The 19476-nt window shown below is 44.3% G+C and overlaps 1 protein-coding gene across 1 annotated transcript; it reads left to right on the top strand.

Moving 5' to 3' along the window:
- Window positions 1-1969: 1969 nt before the first annotated feature.
- Window positions 1970-18264, top strand: IFI30 (IFI30 lysosomal thiol reductase). The gene is made up of 7 exons (XM_063290645.1): window positions 1970-2149; window positions 10085-10267; window positions 10364-10438; window positions 11384-11473; window positions 12977-13129; window positions 16947-17015; window positions 17759-18264. Exons 1-7 carry the CDS (start codon window positions 2021-2023, stop codon window positions 17840-17842), a joined length of 783 nt encoding a protein of 260 aa, XP_063146715.1. The 5' UTR covers window positions 1970-2020; the 3' UTR covers window positions 17843-18264.
- The last annotated feature ends 1212 nt before the right edge of the window (window positions 18265-19476 follow it).

The raw sequence follows: 19476 nt of genomic DNA, 5'->3' as shown, positions 1-19476 counted from the left end.
CCCTATATTTTCTAGCTTTTCTACCCATCCTTCCTAACATGCTCCAGCAGTAGAAAACAAGTTTTGAATTGCAAATTCAGGAAAAGTAGACATGTTATATATAATACCTGCACACTGCAGTCAGAACAGGACCTTTAAGCTAAGCAGTGAGGGGGTGTGCAGACCTTTCTCTTCAGGGAGATGATAGACAGATAAGTAGATAGAGATAGATGATAGATAGATGATAGATAATAGTGTTGGAAGGAAATCTTACCAGGGTCCGTTTCCAAGCCAGGAATGAAGAGGCATAGGCAATTGCTGGAACAGAGGTTATAGGTTTATTGTCCAAGAGCATGTACCGAGTATGCTGGTTGGAAGGTGGCCACACTGGTATTTCCCCCACAAGCTCTTTATATAGGAGAGCTCGGCTGTTGCTATGCCAAGGTGTCCCCCCAGGAATTGGAGAAAAGTGCAGTTTGCCAGAGTTCAGAGAGGAGGCGCCCTGTGGCCAGGCCCCCCTGCTGTTGGTGTTTCCTGTTCTGACAGTCCAGGTTCCCTGCGGGGCTGTGGCTTTGTCTACTAGCCTGGACTGTTCACCTTGGAAGGAATCTTTTGTGATTGGATTACGGAGATCTGTTTGGCTGTTCACCTGAATGGGCTCTGCTAAATTCTGTGAATGAGTGGTCTTTTGTTTTCCAGGATTTCTGGTTAAATAGGAAGGGAATCCTTTGTTTAAATAGTTGGGCTTCCTTTTACTGTACATTTTAATCTCTGGCATCCCCTTTTGGAACCCAGTCTATTTTGTGACTTTTAACCTTTTACCTTGCTCAAGGGGAAGGCAATATTGCAGGAAGACAGAGTTCTGGGGGGAGAAAATGGCAGTTTGCCAAGGAAAAATATAGAAGGGGGGTGTGTTTGTTTGAAACCTTCCAACTATCGATAGATATAGAGATGTTTGAGACAGATGATTGATTGATTGAAAGATAATAGATAGATATAGACACATGCACACACACTTGAAAATGCAGTTTAGCCCCTGCCAAAAACTCAGTCCTTCAGCCTCCTTGTTGCCAGTGTTGTTTTGGCTCCAGCAACAATCAGAGGATTGTTCGCTAAATGAATTAAACCAAATTATGTTTACTAAATCACTCAAGAGAATTCAGTCTGCAGGCATGCAAGATGCCCCCTTACATGATTGCTCTATACTCCAGCTCCTTCCTCAAACCCACATTCGGAGTCCAAAGACAACTGCCCTGGATTTGGAAGCAGCAAGGCTAAACCCTGGCCGGGAGCCCCGTGAGCATTACAAATGGCTGTTCTAAAGGCCCAGAAAATGAAAGACTGCGTTGGATGCATGAACAAGGCGCATTTTTAAATCTGCAGAAGGATGGGGCCAGAGAGAAATGAAAGGAAGTCTCCTACTCATTACCAAAAATACAGCTTTTCGTTTTTAAAATCTGGAAATCCCGTTTACTAGAAAAGACAAAAGAAGCTTCCAAAAATACACTTATTCAAGACTTTTGATATACTCAACTGGGGTTACAAAACAAAACTCAAGTCATCCTCCAGCTTTTGGTGCCGACTAGGAAGCAGGAGACATACCAGCTCTCTTCCCTTAACATCCAGTCTCTTGGTAGTCCAGAATTGGATTTTGCCCACGCGGATTTAATGTAGGGAAAGGAGCAACGGTCATCTCACCAGACCTACTCTGGAGATTAAAAGAAACAGATATTGGCGCTATTTCAGCGCCTTTGCTAATCTGCAACGTGTTGCTTGTCTGTAATCAATTGCTGGTCATATCTGCATTTTTTCCGTGTTGCTCAAATGCTATCATGCGCCTGAAGTCCGTGCAGCACCAACTCCCAACCTTGCAAGAAACCAGGAAGAATTCAAACCGAGTAGGAAAGGCGCGCAGGAGCCGTATCCGCCCAGGCGCCGGCCAAGGCCAGCTGAGTCACCAAGAACGGGCGGGCGGGGGGCGGAGGAAGTTTAAAGGCCCGCCGAGCCGCGCTTGGCGCCCAAGCTTTGGCAGCGCTTCGCCATGGGTGCTTTCCTTCTACTGCTCGTCGCGGGCAGCCTCTGGGCGAGCTGTGGGGAAGGCAGCAGCCCGACGTGCGGGTACCCGCCGCCACTTTGGTGCACCTCCAGAGAGATCGCCCAAGCTTGCCAGGTAAGCGAGAGGGCGGCTGGGCTACATGCCAACAACCCATTTCAGGAGGCATGGGGCCGTCTAAACTGGGTGCTTTGCAACCTCATGTTGCAGAAGTCCGTGGCGCAGCCTGCTTGGCTGAGCGTTGCTTTTTCTCTCCCGGCCTCACGGCCCTGCACGATCTCGGAAGAGACGGAATGTATGGGATGCCCTGCCGCTTGGTCCGGAGAGCTTGACTCCGCCTCGCACTGAGAGTTTGTTCCTCTTGGCTCCTGTGCCGCTTCGTTGCAGGGCCCGCTTGTTTTTGCACTTCGTACGCTTAGTTCACCGCAAGCGAAAGCTCTCAACAGGATGAGGGTTAGGGCAGTGTTGCTCAGCCTTAGCAACTTGAAGACGCGTGGACTGCAACTCCCAGAATTAAGTCTTAAAAGTTGCCAAGGTTGAGAGGCACCGGGTTAGGGCTTTGTTTTTCAGCCGGCTTGACGCTGATTTTGGGGGTGAGAGGAAGCGCGTGGCCCCAGGTCACCCAGCTGGCATTTGGGTGTCCAAGGGAGGACTAGAACCCAGATCTCCCCCGCCTAGGCCAGCACCTTAACCGTTTCGCCGCGCCGGCTCTCTACATGGTCAGATAGTACAAGTCAATTCAAAGTCCATTCTAAACGTAAGCTCAGAGCAAAGCTGGCTGCGGAATTCTGGGAGTTGAAGTCCACACATCTGAAAGTGGCCAAGGTTGAGAAAGAACGGAAAGAAGACAAGCAGCTCAAACGGTCAAGAAGGCAGAGAAGGTTCCCCACGGAAGACGTGGGACGTTTTATGTTCCAGGAGAAAAGTTGCAGGGAGACCCAGGTACCCTAAAGGTTGGTCTGTTTGCAAGGTGTGCTTATAATCTTTTTATCTTTGGAAATGTCATAAATGCATGCATGCATGCATGCTGCAAGTCTAAGCAAAGGACTCCTTTGCCTCAGTGTTTCCAGAGAACTACTCACGCCTTCCGTGAAGAATCACCAGGCAGTTACTGTGTTTTTCCTTCGCTCTCGAGTTTCCTGCAGAGGTGGATCAGATGGAAGAAGTGATGGGACTTTCACAATGAGAGGTCTGAAGTCCAGACCCCTGAAAAAGGGAGGATAAGGCCATGATCCAGGACTGATTTTTGTGTTACTAGGCCTATGAATAAACCTCACTTGGTATATATTTGACTAGTGTGTGATGGTGGTCAGTGGCTTTAAAAGGGAATGAAAGAAGCTTAGAGAGGATGCTGGCTTCCAGGCTACTCAGGTTGGATTCTGGGAGGCCTTCTTCAATATGTACTGTATACTGCCTTTTATTTCCTGGTCTGCACTCCAGTTTCCACTCCATTTTCCTCATGCACAGGTTTCAGGAATTTTTGCCTACTCCCTCCCCTCCCTCCCCGATTTTCAGTCGTGTCCAATTCTTGGAGCCTGCCTGGACAAGTCCCTGCAGTTTTCCTGGCAAGGTTTTTCCGAAGTGGTTTGCCATTGCCTCCTTCCCAGTGCTGAGAGAGAGTGACTGGCCCAAAGTCGCCCAGCTGGCTTCGTGGCTAAGGAGGGACCAGAACTCACGGTCTCCTGGTTTATAGCCTGATTCCTTAACCACTACACCAAACTGGCTGTCTCCAGTGCTTAGCTGGCCAAAATTAGAAATTCAGGTTCCCTGATATTAATGGAGGAGCAGCAAGAAGAAAAGAATGACTTGCAGCTTATTGTTCAACTGTGGATCTGCCCTTCTCTTTGGATAATGAGTGATACTTACTCCAGCAAGGGCTTAAGAAACTTAGTCAAAGATTTTACCTTGTCTGACAGGAAGAATTTTTTAAAAAAAATTATGGCCAACTCCTACAATTGGGGTAAGATAGCTGTCAAGAACTTATCCTCCAGATGTGTGGCCCTGTTGACTGCCTGTGATTGAAATTATATTCTGATGCAAAGTGCAGGAAAGGAGTGAGCAATAGTAAGTCAAAGGCATTTAAAAAAAGGGAAGAAAATACTGCTAAATCTGACGTACATCAATTGTTTACTGCTCCATTCAATTCCATCCTTAAAAATTATCCTTCCTTCCACCATGTCCATATACTAATACATACACTTTACTTCCGTCATAAACTGCTGTTATTGCATTCAGCAACCAACCTTCAGCTCCATATTTGCCATGCAGAACATTCCATGTGTGTCTGTGCTTTCAAGGTAGTCCCTGCAAATTTTTTGGCAAGATTTCAGAAGTGATTTAATTCAAGCTTATTCACGTTATCGTACCTTTTCTCTAAATCAACAACCATATAATAAGTTTTCTTTCTCATATAAATTTCTCAGTGACTTGCTGAAGAGTGAAAAACTGACCTGCACAACCCCTGCATGGTACAAATTTGCTGCACTTCCCAAATTTTCATTTCTCATAAGCTTTCAGTCAAAATTCTGTAAAGCATTTTCATAGGAATTCTTAACAAAATAATCCTGCTACCATTTGGCATTTATTTTTGCTACCTTTTTCTTTGAATAGGGAACAGTAATGGCATTCTACCAATTGTCAAACATAGATGCGGTCTTAATGCACATTAAAATAAGTTCTACAGCTATTCCATAAACAAACCACATCTTTATTTTAATATTTTCCAGGTATACTATCTATGCCTGTGATCATGCCACAAAGTGCCCCCCCCAATGGACATCTGCAGTTAAAAAAGGGCAGGTACAAATGATGGCTTCTTGTGCTGTGCACATCCTTCCATTTGGTTTGTAAATCAAGATTTAGGGTTTAAGTGTTCCGCACAGACTCAACTAATGGCTGAACAAACTATGGCTGAGCACAATTTGGCTAAGCACACAAGGATCTTCCCCCTTCCTCCAAATTTATTTTTAAATTCGAACTAATGGCATTTTTTTTGTAATGGAATAGCTTTTCAAGTAATCATTGAAAGGAATTTATTTATTTATTATTCAAATTTTGCTACCGCCCATCTCCCCCAAAGGGGGACTCTGGGAGGTTTACAATAAAAAATTTAAAATTTTGTTTTAAAACTGAGCTAGGATGCTTACCAATTCTGGGCCTAAGGATGTTAACAGTCTATGGGGGTCCCTCTCCCTATCTGTTCCTCTACTGCAGGGTTTCTCAACCAGGGTTCCTTAGAACCCCAAGGTTCTGCAAGAGGTCACTCGGGGTTCCCTGGGAGATCACAATTTATTTAAAAAATTATTTCAAATTCAGGCAACTTCACATTAAAGAGGTAAGTTTCATCCTTTATTTTTAGATTAAGAACACTGTTAATGCATATAGACAGGCCTACACATGAAACGAATATAATAATTTTGTAACTTCTGGCCTCTATTTGAGCCTGAGTGTGCAGGGGTTCCCCGGGGCCTGGAAAATATTTCAAGGGTTCCTCCAGGGTTGAAAGGTTGCGAAAGGCTGCTCTACTGTCAACATATTTTCTACTGTAGTTGGAAGGTTGGGAGTCTGTGCTCCCCGTTCAAAAGCCCTCTTGCAAACAAAACCTTTGCAGCTCAGCTGGCATAAAAGGGACTTTGAGCAGCCTCCCTTGAGCCAGGACATTCTCTGAGGAGAAAAGTTCAGATGGAAAGCCCCACTGTGGGGGAAAATGAATCAGCTGGAAGAACCCCACGCTTTCACTTCTCTCATGCAAGAAGAGGAAGCCGGCATGATTCTTGGGGAGGGGTGTGAATCAGAGCTGCTTGAGCTTTTTTATTTTTATTGCCACCTTCCTTTGTAAAGGAAGCATGGCTGGCTGGGAAATTCTGGGAGTTGAAGTCCACACATCTTCAAGTTGCTACGGTTGAGAAACACTGATTTTGGGCTGTGTGTGTAATAGTTCATACTGGTTGGGAAAGGGATTTTTCTTGAAAGAAACTTTCCAAGGCTTAAAACAGGGAAGTAGCCTGTGGGATGCATCTGGCCTTTCTGGGGTCCCAGGAAGTGCATCCTCAGATTATGCCATCAATCCTCATTATCAAAGCCACTGATTTGGAGCAGTATGAGTTTTCACATTTTTTATCCCCCATCCCCAGCACTGCACAGTGGATGTGTTAGCTTGTGCGAGATGTTGTTTGCACCATTAAAGCCCCAGCCAACAAGTTCCCCAAATGGCCAGAATTTTTTGGCATCACCCCAGTCACATCACCAGGCCAAATCTACAACCATGGATGGAAACGGAAATCACTGACAAACCATTGCAAGTGCCGGAGAAAGAATTGGAAGGGTAGATTGCAGATACTGTAGATTGCCCGTTCCTGAGATGCAGCCATTTCTCAGTCAAGAGCCCCCCAAATATTTTGGGCAGGTATAGGGGGCTGCAGTAGGTGCAACGATGAAGGGAAGTGGGTGCTCAAGCAACTTTTGAGGAAGTTTCAGAAGAATTGGTGGGTTCTGGCTTTATCATCAGCACTGTTTCCTGAGTTCCTTTAATGTCTGTCAGCACACACTAACACACACGCCTACATACTTCCTTGGTTTTTTGTCTCCAGCTTCTCTCCAGGCTTCCGAGTTAAAGGCAAGGCGAAGGTATCCGCAGGGTATGGTCAAAAAAGTCAAGATGGGATTGAAGCTCCGCCTGCCTTTTTTGTGCAACACCCATTTAAAATGGGTGGTGCTTTCATCAGTCACTATCTTGACTTTTTTGACCATACCCTGCAAAGAGGAAAGCAGACCTCAATGATTTTTTTGCCAGCAGGTTTGCCAGCGTCCCTGCATTTGTCAGTTTCAATCACTTCTCCCCTTCCCTCTGAAGGGAGTGAGGTGGTTCTCCTGTTGCTATTCAGCTTCAGTTCTCCTGCTACAGGCCCTGGCTGGTAGCACAGCCAAGCACAATCTGCCTCCCTCCTTTGGGAGGGTTCTTTCTGCCTGGATATCTTCCTGCTTGTTTCTTAATTTCACATGGTTTTACATTTTGGGGGGGAGGGATGACCCAAAAGGGTGTGAGCAGAGGAGCAGAGACACCAGCTCAGAAGACAAGACAGGATCCTGAAGTCAGACCTTCCCCATTGGTGCTGCAATGGCCTCAGTGATGGACGTGCTCCGTGCTGATTGGTGACAGGCTGAAAGGGAAGAACCACAAAAGACAGAAGAAATCCAGTCGCCTAAAACAAGTGGCATACTCACCAATCACAATCCCTTTTGGCAGCGTTGCAATAGAGGCAAGATTGGCAGTGAGGGCAACAAATTTTATACGGTATTATTGTAGGGAGATGAAAGGATGGGTGGGTAGCATTTTTACCCAGTAGTGGGGAAAGAATCTTGAGCCGTTTTAAAGTCAGCCTATTTAGGGCAGCATAAACTTCTGTAGACCAGGTTCTGCTTCATCAGCTGCATGACGACATCATAAATTCATCAGTCTTTAAGGCAGCCTTTCTCAACCTTTTGACCCTGGAGGAACCCTTGAAATATTTTCCAGGCCTCGGGAAACCCCTGCACATTCAGGCTCAAATAGAGGCCAGAAGTTAGAAAATTACTATATTCGTTTCATGTGTAGGCCTGTCTATATGCATCAACAGTGTTCCTGAACTAAAACTAAAGAATGAAACTTGCCTCTTTAATGTGAAGTTGCCCAAATTTGAAATAATTTTTTAAATAAATCATGATCTCCCAGGGAACTCATAGTGACCTCTCATGGAACCCTGGGGTGCCACAGAACCCTGGTTGAGAAACCCTGCTTTAAAGGCTTGGAAAACTTATTTCCCTCTCTCTCTTTTTTTAGTTCCCTTTAGGAAGTCAGTGAAAAATAGAAAAATTTAGAGGTGGAAGGAATCTGGAAGATCCCCATGTTCAGCCCCTTGCTGAAACATCCTATGCTGGACTCCTGAGATATAGCATTTCTACAGCATAGGACATCCAACCACTTTCAGGACAATTCCACTGTCCATCAATTCATATCTTAAGAAATGTCTCAGAACCTTTGTTCGTTTGTTTATTAGTCCGATTTATGTAGCCGCCCATCTCAGCTGCATGACCCTGGGCAGCTTACAACAATTTAAAAACTACAAAAAATAATCAAACTGTATTTTATTAAGAATTTTGGTTGCAGTAGTAAAAACTAATACAAACTAAACTTAGAGAAAGAAAAGAGAATAGAAAAAATAAAAAGGGCAGGAAAAAAGAAAAAGAAAAGAAAAAGAATATAATAAAGAAAAGGAAATATATAAAGAAATGACATCCAACCTTTGTCACAAGTATAAACAAGTTTAGTAACTCTTTACCCCCTATAAGATTGCAAGCAGATATCTCTTCATCCCATATCCCAGCCCTTATCTATAAGCAATTCCATAAAACATCAACTTTTCAATCCTGGTGTCAGCAAAAAGTCCATAAAGGGTTGCCAGAAGTTTGCAGAAAAAGAAGTTTTATTTTAACCTTGATCAGATAAACCATCTTTATATTCCTTTTACTTTTAACAGTCTTAATCTTTAATTCAATCAAATATTGTCATAGGATTTGATTTCTCTTCAATTCTGTATAGATTTCTTTAAGGCTTTAACAAGCCTCTTTTGTAGATCCAATAAGAAAACATTTTTCAGATCATTCTCTTGGTTTATCATTTGTTAATTTTTAAAACTTTAGCCAGTTTCTTTTGTATATCCAGTAAAGTGTACTTTTCCAAATTCTCTTTGCCTGTCATTTGAAGTTCCACTTTTGGTACTTATTTTGTTTTGTCAGATAAAATTTGTTCCACATCTGTCATTCCTTTTTTAACATCTTTTGGACATAGTCTATCCATAGAAGCAGACAACATTGCTGACCGTGTTAATATTGTAGTTACTAATTTCTGGCTCCATTCTTCAAACATCTTTTTAATGTTTCTGATATTATAATGTTTTGTGTCATTTGTAAGTCCCAGTATTAACTGACATCAAGAACAGGCTTGTTTTTTTTTTCTGCTTAGAATCTTTCATCCCCTCTGGTGTCCAATTTCTAAAATCATAAAATAATTTATCTTTGTTATGGCTTACAGTAGCCAGGATAGCCAAAATAAATCTGTTTCCCACAATAAGCTATTTAATTTTTATAGTTAATTCCAAAATCTTATAGTAAAAATCAATATTCCAAATTTATCTGGACCCTTACCCCATTTATAACTTTCTCAGATCAAAATCTTATTTAGCTTTTTTCTGTTTATTTTAAATTCCTTAAGTTCTTAAGATTAGAATTAATTTTTCTTTTGTTCGGAGTTGAAGATAAAACTCACCCAATGACTTTTCAAACTTGTCGTTCTGAAGGCCTCTGATAGCTTTAAGATAGTTAATAGGCAATTTCTGAAAGCGATTAGAAAGTGACAATCAAACCATATTTTAAAAAGATGTATAAAATCAATACAATTAAATTAACAAAATCTACAGCCAGGGTATAAAAAAAATCCAGTACACTCAGCATAATCACTGTATGGGCTCTGCTGCACCTCCAGATCCCCATGCCCAGTGGCACAGCCACATCTTTAAGGCTTTGCAAAGAAGGCCAGTAGTATTTGGGCCCATCTGACCTCCAGGGGGATGATGACAGATCCACAGCTTAATTGCAGCTCTCAGCAAATAGCTTGCCTACTCTTCTAGTGAAGAGATCCCCCCCAAGTGCTTGGATTCCCTTCTCCCTTACAAACCTGCTTGCATTTTGAAAGCTAGGTCATCTCTTGGATTCCCATGGCTGCAGAGGATAAGCAGATGGACCATTTGTTTTTCCCATAGGTAACACTATTATTGATGGATGCCACCGCAGGGAGTTTTTCTGTAGTATGACTGAGTTGTCCAGCTGCTGATTTTTTTCCTCCAACCATTCGGAGTTCTTCCAAATGAGCCAGTAGAACATGTATCACAAGGAAACAGCAGGGTTTCCTTCCTCCCTATCCAAGGAAGACAACTGGCTTTTTGACTTGCTGGCATATCAGATACCATAGTCGAACAATGATGACTCCGTCTTGATGCAGACTTTGCTTTCTTGCAGGCGGAGAAGCATTGTGCCAAGTTGATCCCCAGCTCCCCACAGGCCAACCCTGTCTCTGTGAGCCTCTACTATGAATCCCTCTGTCCTGGCTGCCGTGAGTTTCTGGTGGAGGTGCTCTTTCCCACTTGGCTGTTGCTGCATAGCATCATGAATGTCACTTTGGTCCCCTATGGGAATACAGAGGTAGGAGCATATTCCTGGACCCAGCAGAGTGACTGAAGGTTATGGAGAGGATTTCTTTGTCCAGCTTTCTCATCAACTCCATTTATCATCTTGCAGGAGACTCAAGAGCCCACAAAATGGCACTTTACATGCCAGCATGGTGAAGAGGAATGCATGGGGAACATGCTAGAGGTCTGTGCTTCTGGGATACTGAAAGAATGAGAAGGGGGTGTGTATGGGAATGTCCTCTTGAAGCAGATCATCCTTGCGTGGGTCACAACTTGGAAACAGTTTCCTGTAGCTACACAGCAGCATGCTTTAGAACAGAAACTTGCAACTTTTGTTAGCTCCAAGCCCTGTGAAGCTGTGTATGGCGTGTCAAGGGCCTCCTTCCCACAGTAGGGGAGGAGAAGGGTCATTTGAGAAGAAGGTTTCAGGGTGAAATGGATGCCTTAAGTATCTGCCAGGCTTCAGCGCCCGTTTTGCATCTTAAACCTCTACCTATAAAAACTCCCACCATGTAGGAAAGGGCCTATATTTTTGCCCTAAGACTACACTTGGTTTGCTCAAGCAGTGTTTCTCCACCTTGACAACTTTCAGATGTGTGGACTTCCAACTCCCAGAATTCCCTAACCACCATAATTCTGGGAGTTGAAGTCCACACATCTTAAAATTGTCAAGGTTGAGAAACACGGCACTAGAGGAAGGAAATAAAAAGTACACTGCAAAAAAAGTGAAAGAAAGGAAGATTCTTGTGCCTACCTCTTCAGAATTGTTGGCTTGATTAAATGCTGGTTCCATCCATTCACATTAGTTAAAATTTTGACAATAAGATTTAGAACAGCCTAAACCTGTGGCACAGGCATTCTCCTCTGCATGGTTTTTCTCCATTCTCATCCCTCTCCCACATCTGCACTACTTTCTCTGTGTCTTGAGCCCCTACTGCAGGGGTATTTGAAGGTGTGGTCAAAAAGGTCAAGATGGCAACCATGGTAGTGCAATGGAAGCTCTACCCCTTTTCTTTGCCTCTTGCACGGACAGGCATAAATTTGTATGTGCGTTGCAGCTGTCAGCTTGACCTTTTGACCATACCTTATGGACGACTCTGCCCTAACACTTGTGTTTTGCCTTTCCCAGACTTGTCTCATCCACCTGCATCCGGGCCTGGATTTTCTGCTCATCTTCTGCATGGAGCTGAGTGTAGATGTCGTCCACAGCTTGCCACTGGTATGTTACTGTTCTTCCTGCAATCCTGATCTGATGAATGATAATGGGGAGACACTTGAGGGAGGGACTGTAGAACTAAGGCTGAGCACTCTTTTTTTTTTTTTTAACTTGGCAAGGGGACTGTAACTTGCCAGGGTATTTGTTTTAACCATGAGGAGGCCCATCACCTGTTTAAAAGCACCGAAGCCGTGCGTGCTGGATTCTGTAAAGAGAATAAATAAAGAATAAATCGAATTAAAGAAATAAAAATAAGTAAGAGCTGAATACAACTGAAAAAGCTGAACTCCCCCCCACCCAGCAAGCAAGGTGTCCACAGTGTATGTGTGAGCCCCACTAGGGAGACCAGGCCAGAAAATCAATTCCACCGGAAGACCAGAACTATTTTTAATGAGCTTGTCTATAATAATGTAATCTTGCAAATCTCACTGCGTTGTGCTTCCCTGACCCCACCTCCACCTTCTTATACTCCAGAGAATCAGGAAGGTGCCTGCCTGAGCCTCTTCCAAGTATCATCTCATTTCTCAGGACTTAAAGAATGTTTCATCTCCTTTATCCTAGGAAATACACAAATTGCCTTGCTTATTTCTGTCAAGATCATCTTCCTTACTTTCTGCAGTATGGTCAAAAAAATTAAGATGGCAGCTACAATGGTGCAATCGAAGCTCCCAGGTTATGGAAGCTATATTACATCCCCAACTCCACTTTCAAGAAAGCTTTTCCTTTTGTCTGGGTGTTCGAGTCCTACTAATAATCATTTTCATTTTCATTTACAGGGTAGTCCTTGCTTAACAACGGTAATTGGGACCGGAATTTCCATCGCTAAGCGATGTGGTCATAAAACATGATGTTTCATGATTGTGCCACTTAGTGATGGAAGTTCCTGCAGTCCCTGGTTACCATTGTTAAGTGAATCACTGTGGGTTGTTAAGTGAGTACCTCATGTGACCACAGCGTCTGACTTCCTGCCGGCTTCCCCATTGACTTTGCCTGTGGGAAGCTGGCAGGGAATGTCGCAAATCATGATTATGTGACAGTGGGATGCCGCGATGGCTGGAACTTTGAGAACCAGCCATAAGGTCTACTCGTTCAGCACCATCATAAGTTCAAACAGTCGCTGAACGAGTGGTCATTAACCAAGGACTACCTGTAGGGTGTTAGCTGCCATAAGTGCCCAGTGGATTGAAAGATAAACTCTACGTTGCAGAAATGTGCCAATAATACATAATGTATTTGTTAGATTTTTATCCTGCCTTTCTTCCAGGAGATCACAAAACACTTCCGCTCTAATTCCACCCCCACCCCCCCATTTCTCTAAGCTGGATGGGTCTGAGAGAGCCCAAAGTAATCCACCGAGTTCTGACAGAAGGACTTACGAGGGCAGTCAAGTCCGCCTTCAGTTTTTAGCGGTTGTGAGTGGAGGCTCTGGGGATCACAGAAATGGGTTCAGTAAGAATGCTCGTTCCTATGATAAAGTCATAAGGATTGCCCCCTCTGCTCTTGCAGTGCCTGAAGCTGTATGCTCCTGACATCTCGCTAGCTAATATCACTGCATGTGTGAATGGAGACCTGGGTAACAAGCTAATGCATGAGAATGCTGAACTCACCAGGGCTCTGAAGCCCGCTCATGAGTACGTGCCATGGATTCTCATCAATGGGGTAAGTGTTAATATGGGCAGGAGGTAATGTCCCCCCCCCTCACATCTTCCTGTATTAGTCTTCTACAAACCACAGATTATCAAGCTTTGTAAAGAAGTTGCAGTTGAACCTCGATGTACGTGGAGAGATCTACATCCTCTTCCAACGCTTGGCAAGTAAAAATGGGAGCAAACAGTTTTGGATGGAACAGTCCCCTCCAGACAGAGGACTTAACGGTGGCCTTGATCAAAAGTCACTGTGCAACTGTACTGAATTCCTTTCCATAATAGATTGTCTGAAGTAGGAAGAAATGATGGTAGAAATGTTGGAGGGGACCAGGAAGACAGCAGTTGAGAGGTTGATGGCTCCCTTAGGCTCCCTGCCATATTCTGTGAAGGAGGCAGGGGGGATGATGATGTAGAAATATTTTAAATAAATAAATAAAGGCCGTAGGTACCAGTCGAGGCAAAGTCCTTGGTGCACCAAGGACTCCAAAGGCTGTAGGATTGCTGCCAAAGTGACATAGGATTGCATCTCTACACCATCTCTCGCTCTTCCCCCTCCCCTCAATTATTGTTAGAATTTCAAGTTTTGACAAATAATGGCTCCTCGTTTTTCTGCATAAATTAAACATGTCTAAAACATGTCTAAAACGTGGGGCGCGGTGGCGCTGCGGGTTAAACCGCTGAGCTGCCGATCGGAAGGTCGGCGGTTCAAATCCGCGTGGCGGGGTGAGCTCTCGTTGCTAGTCCCAGCTCCTGCCAGCCTAGCAGTTCGAAAACATGCAAATGTGAGTAGATCAATAGGTACCGCTTCAGTGGGCAGGTAACGGCATTCCGTTCAGTCATGCTGGCCACATGACCATGGAAGTGTCTACGGACAAACGCCGGCTCTTCGGCTTTGAAACGGAGATGAGCACCGCCCCCTAGAGTCGGACACGACTGGACTTAATGTCAAAACATGTCTAATTCTTTTAAGGAATTTTGATATTCCATGCAGTTAAAAGTACATAACAAAACTAATATCCTTTTGTCTGTTTAAAGTTTAATTAATCTGTGTTGTGTGATGTTGTGCCCTCTGCCTTCTCTTAATTCAGAACTTGTAATGAATGATGCCTATAGAGAATGTTCATTTTTAGGGACAATATGCTACAGAAAAATACCAGGGAGAAAATAATAGGAAATCGTGTTTGCTATCTGACTCTGCTTGCAGGCTCCCAGAGAAACCTGGTTAGCCATAATGGAAAGCAAGGATGGGCAAATTTCAGGCATTTTGGATATTTTTTTTGTTCCTGAAAAATGGGGGAAATGAATCCCATATCTGGGACTCAGAAGGGCACAGAAAGAGACTGGGGGGCTCCGTGTGCCAGTGCATGAAATACCATTGAGCTAGATGACCCTTGGTTTGCTCCTGCAGAACTCTTGCCCTTAATGTAAAAGGCCAAATGTATATTCTCCAGTACAAATTCCCCTTCATCCCCACCAGCAACAGATAAACACAAGTGGGTAGGTAACACTGGGCTCAAAGGTTAGAGAACTAATTCCCTCCCTCCCCACCCTCAAGTGCTGATTCAGCGTCAGCAGTTTCCTCTTGCTGTTCTGGAAGAAATTAAAGTTTGGCTGGCCTAGAAAGCTAAGCAGGGTTGGACCTGCTTAGTGCTTAGATGGGGGACCATCTGGGGAATCCAGTCATGATGCTCTTAAACCAGGGAGGAGCACATTCCTATAATCAGGCCAGGCAGTGCTTTGTTAACTGGGGAGGGGGTCTGTTTTTGTTTGGTGTTTTCCCCACCCAACCATGGAAGACAGCAAGGCCATGGCCAAGATGAGGGAGCAAGAGCTGAATTGTTAGAGGGAATGGGGAGCTTTTGTTTTAAGCAGAAAATTATACTGCTGTGTTTCCATGATTTACTGCTGAACAGTCATTCTGTCTTGGAGGACTTCAGAGGACCCAAAAAGGGGACTGGGGAATGTTCTGGTCTGCCCCTCCAGCCCTGGTTCTTTTGTTGCCAATATACTGGTATAGATCAGGAACTTGGACCTGCACCAGTGTGCTTTCTGGGGCTTCTGCTTTCTGGGGCCACTTACAGGAATTTGGGAATGTAGGAACTACTTTCTACTTAGTTCCAAAAATACTAAGTTTCTTTCTCCATGTGCATCAGACTAGCAGGGGGTGGGGTCTATTAAAGAATGATGTGCAAAAGGCTTCTGTTGTGGGGAAAAAGCTACTCCACTAAAAAGAGAACCAGAGCAGTAGAGGTCCGAGTTTGATATTTTTTTATTGAGATGCAGCAGTGATCACTGGGCTCCAGCTGAAGCAAACTGGGAGCCCTGAGCTTAGGTCAGTGAACATTATATAGAAACAGAAAGAAAATGTACTGATCAATAATGCATAATTAAGTACATTGTAGGGACACGGTGGCGCTGCGGGTTAAACCGCTGAGCTGCCGATCGGAAGGTCGGCGGTTCGAAACCGTGCGGCGGGGTGAGCTCCCGTTGCTCGTCCCAGCTCCTGCACACCAAGCAGTTCGAAAACATGCAAATGTGAGTAGATTAATTGGTACCGCTTCGGCGGGAAGGTAACGGCGTTCCGTGAGTCATGCTGGCCACATGACCCGGAAGTGTCCTATGGACAACGCCGGCTCCAAGGCTTTGAAACGGAGATGAGCACCGCCCCCTAGAGTCGGACACGACTGGACTTTACGTCAAGGGAAACCTTTACCTTTACCTAAGTACATTGTACAGGTAGTCCTCCCTTAACAACCATTTGTTTAGTGATGGTTTGGACTTATAATGGTGCTGGAAAAACTGACTTACGACTGGTCCTCAAACTTACGACTGTCACAGTGTCCCCATGGTCATGTGATCACAATTTGGGTGCTTGGCAACCAGTTCACATTTATGAACATCAGTGTCCCATGATCACGTGATCACCATTTTCAACCTTCCCAGCTGGCTTCTGGCAAGCAAAATCAATGGGGACCACATGATTCACTTAACAACCACGTGGTTCACTTAATGCCCATGTTGATTTTCTTAATGACCGCCATTAAAAGGTCGTAAAATTGGGCCAGATTCACTTAATGACCACTTTGCTTAGCAACTGAAATTCCAGTCCTAATTGTGGTCGTTAAGTGAGGACTACCTGTATAACCCCCTACCTGGATCCAAACTTTGAGGCTGTTGTTTGGTTTTTCTGTTTCTTTAATCTGCCCCTTTGAGCTGGGGAGCTGGGTCTTCTGTTTGCTCCTGCCTGAACATTCAGCTGGTTGTGATAAGAGGGCCCTGATTCCCAGTGACCCTTGCTTAGCAGATTTAGCCTCCTATCTTCTTACTCATTTTTTTACCTCAGGGTCAACTGTGTTTAGTTGTAGCGTCAGAAAGCATTCTGCATTCCTTGCTTGTTATTTGGGTTACATAGGTGAAAATACTAGATTAATATTAAAACAGAAAGGATCCATTTCTTTTTTTCTTTGCTGCACTAAGTGAATAACATTCAAAGCTCTAAACCTCCACTCTAAACCCCAAGTTCAAAGTGTGTCAAGCTCGAAAAAGGTTGATGCGACAGTTTTGGAACCGTTCTGATGCTGCTTTGATCATTTCTGAAGTGCTGTGAGGCTGAAAACGCCTCTTGTGCTCAAAAATAGGACCCCTTTGAGCTTGGGCCGTGTTACGAATGGCCGCTTTGAGCATTTGAACTCAGCTCTTAAACAATCCTGTAAATATTTTGCACAGTGCTGGTATTCCAGTCTCTGTGAAATCTGCTTGCAGAGCAACCAGACTCACTCGGCTACTGCCATGGTGAAAATTTCTCCCTCTGTTTTGTTTATTTTTCTCAGGTCCACACTGAAGAACTTCAAAGTCAAGCACAACAGTCCCTGTTCAATTTGGTTTGCAAGTTGTATAAGGCAAGTATCTCTCCTTCCAGGATCCACTCCTGGTTGTCTCTCCACTTCTCCTGAATGGATAGAAGGAGGTTGGGGAAAAATCAATCCGTGGATCATTCTGGCTTTGCTTATATGGCACCTAGTTGCTATCAGCACCGTATTGTGTGTTCGTTTGTTTATATTTATTGGCCACCCAACTCCAGTGGATTCTTGGTGATGTACAAAATTAGGGAAAACATAAAAACAGCTAAAAACGTTAGACTAAAATATTCTTTGAAAGTGAAAGGTGAAAGGTCCCCTGTGCAAGCACCGAGTCATGTCTGACCCTTTGGGGGGACGCTGCTTTCACGACGTTTTCTTGGCAGACTATAGAGCGGGGTGGTTTGCCATTTCCTTCCCCAGCGGTCACCAGCTGCCCATCTTTAATTTAGCCTAGTTTAGCATGTTGTGCAAATGGAGTAGAAAACTTCTTGCTACACTTTGAAGTCATTCACAACCTGCTAGGATCCTGAGGTGAAGCACTGCAACCTTTTTGTGGTAGATCCCCCTTGTGAAATCTAACTTCTTTTGGCTTCCAGAACTTTGAAAAATTAGAGCAGAAATTAGTCAAAGATGAGCTGTAAATCAGGTGGCATAAAAATCTTTGTTAAACACACACATACCCAATAACTAAGAGCTGTGATTTGCCAAGTCCGCATTATTTGGTTTAGATAATCCTGCTTGCTCTGTATAGCTCTGATTTTTGCCTACTTTTGTGATTGCAGGGTGCTTTGCCACCTGCCTGCACAGGACCAAAGGAACTTTCTCGTCTTCCGCTTCCCTTAAATTACACTTTTTCGAAGAAGTAATTCCACACCCCAACTTGTCCCAGCTTCTGGAGGGAGAGATGACGACTTGTCAGTCTGCCCAAGGAAAAGCAAAGGAAATCTTTTGATATTTTAAACCTACATGTCATTATCTGTTCAAACTTCCTGCTGCAAGGTGGAGTTCAGGTCTGGAATGCAGTAAAGTCAAGGAACAGCTGCCTCTCTTTCAAGGAGGCAGCAGAAGAAAAATCAGGGCCAGATGTTTTGGGGAAAAGAGTGTCTTGATTTTCTCGGTGCTACAAGCGTAAACCTATGGAAAAGTACCTCTTGTCATTCTCTGGCAGGAGTTACATATTTTAACCTCACAAACGTTGCTGATTTTAACTTCATTCCTACCTCCCATTGATTGTACCCCCCAAAATGGAAATGTTGTCTTCAGAAAGAAAGAGTTTCAGAAAGACAAAGTTGATCTCTTCTTGCCAAATGACCATCTAATCCTTTTGGTGATCTGGGATATGGGAAGCTGCATCAGAGATCACTTGGGTGGGTGGAGAAACTTTTTCCTAAGGACCAGCATATGTCACCTGCTGGGCATCAGCTCTGTTAATACTCCTGAAGAGTCTGTTTGCTGAATAAGGGCACAGCCAGACATCCAATTTAAGGGGGCTTTCCTTCCGTGAGGCAGCACAAAAACATGTCAGCATAATCTGATAGCTGGTCTCTATCCCTGCCTTTGTAATGTGGCTGGAGAATGCTGTTCTTCTGACAGAGCAAGTTCAGGGGCAGTGGTTGACGATCTCCTAGTCATGGGAAAAACATCCTTTGGATACTGTGAAGCAAGCCGTGGCTGGGGGAGGAGGTGAATTTCAACAAACGGCCAGAATGACAGGTATAGCCATCTGTTGGAACCTGATCTGCAAAGTGGGCGGAGGGCTTCCTGCTTTGTTGAAAGCTCTCACTCACTTTGTGGATAATTTTCAGATTGTGGAGTCCTTGGTGCTCTCTGAGCTTGGTTGTTTACTTGCAGGCGTTTTGTTGCCCAACTGGGCAACACCTTCAGTGCTAGAAGGGAGTGGGGTTTGCTCTCCCTGAGAGTGTCAGTGGGGGTGTTGTTACATGATCCCCTTTACGAGTTACCTATTGGGACAAATTTATTTTTTACACCTGTCTAGTGGTCTTGCATGAGACCCCTAGACTCATAAATAAAGCAACTACATACTGCTTGGCTCAATGGTCAGATGCCTGGTGCCTAATCAGTCCTGCTGCCCAGACCAGAATGCCCATGGAAGAAAGTCACCAGCAACTGGAAGGGATGTGGTGAACCTTCAGCAGCCAAGCCTCATCATCCCCACAGTCACCACCAAAGCACCACACATCATGCATATGGCAAGGCTTGCTTTTGGAGAAGTTGGAAAACATCACTTTAATGCTGAACCAGATACACAGGGTATTAGGTGGCCTCAGCTAGAGGGTGGGGATGAGAGAAAGGCTCCATCGTGAGAACTCATCCTTCAAGGATGGTTCAGCAAGACATCTTCAAGGTGATGTTAGGGAGATACAGGGATGTACCCTCAGACTTGGGGCCTTTTCCCATGGCTGAAATGAAGCTCTATGCCCAGTTCCTTGAGCTGACAGAGAACTATATGGACATGAAAGTTGAGGTCCTATCTACTGAT

Source organism: Candoia aspera, chromosome 1 (assembly GCF_035149785.1).
Source record: "Candoia aspera isolate rCanAsp1 chromosome 1, rCanAsp1.hap2, whole genome shotgun sequence".
Lineage (NCBI taxonomy): Eukaryota > Metazoa > Chordata > Lepidosauria > Squamata > Boidae > Candoia > Candoia aspera.
Note: the sequence above shows the minus strand (reverse complement) of the source record. Positions and strands in the feature narration are given on the sequence as shown.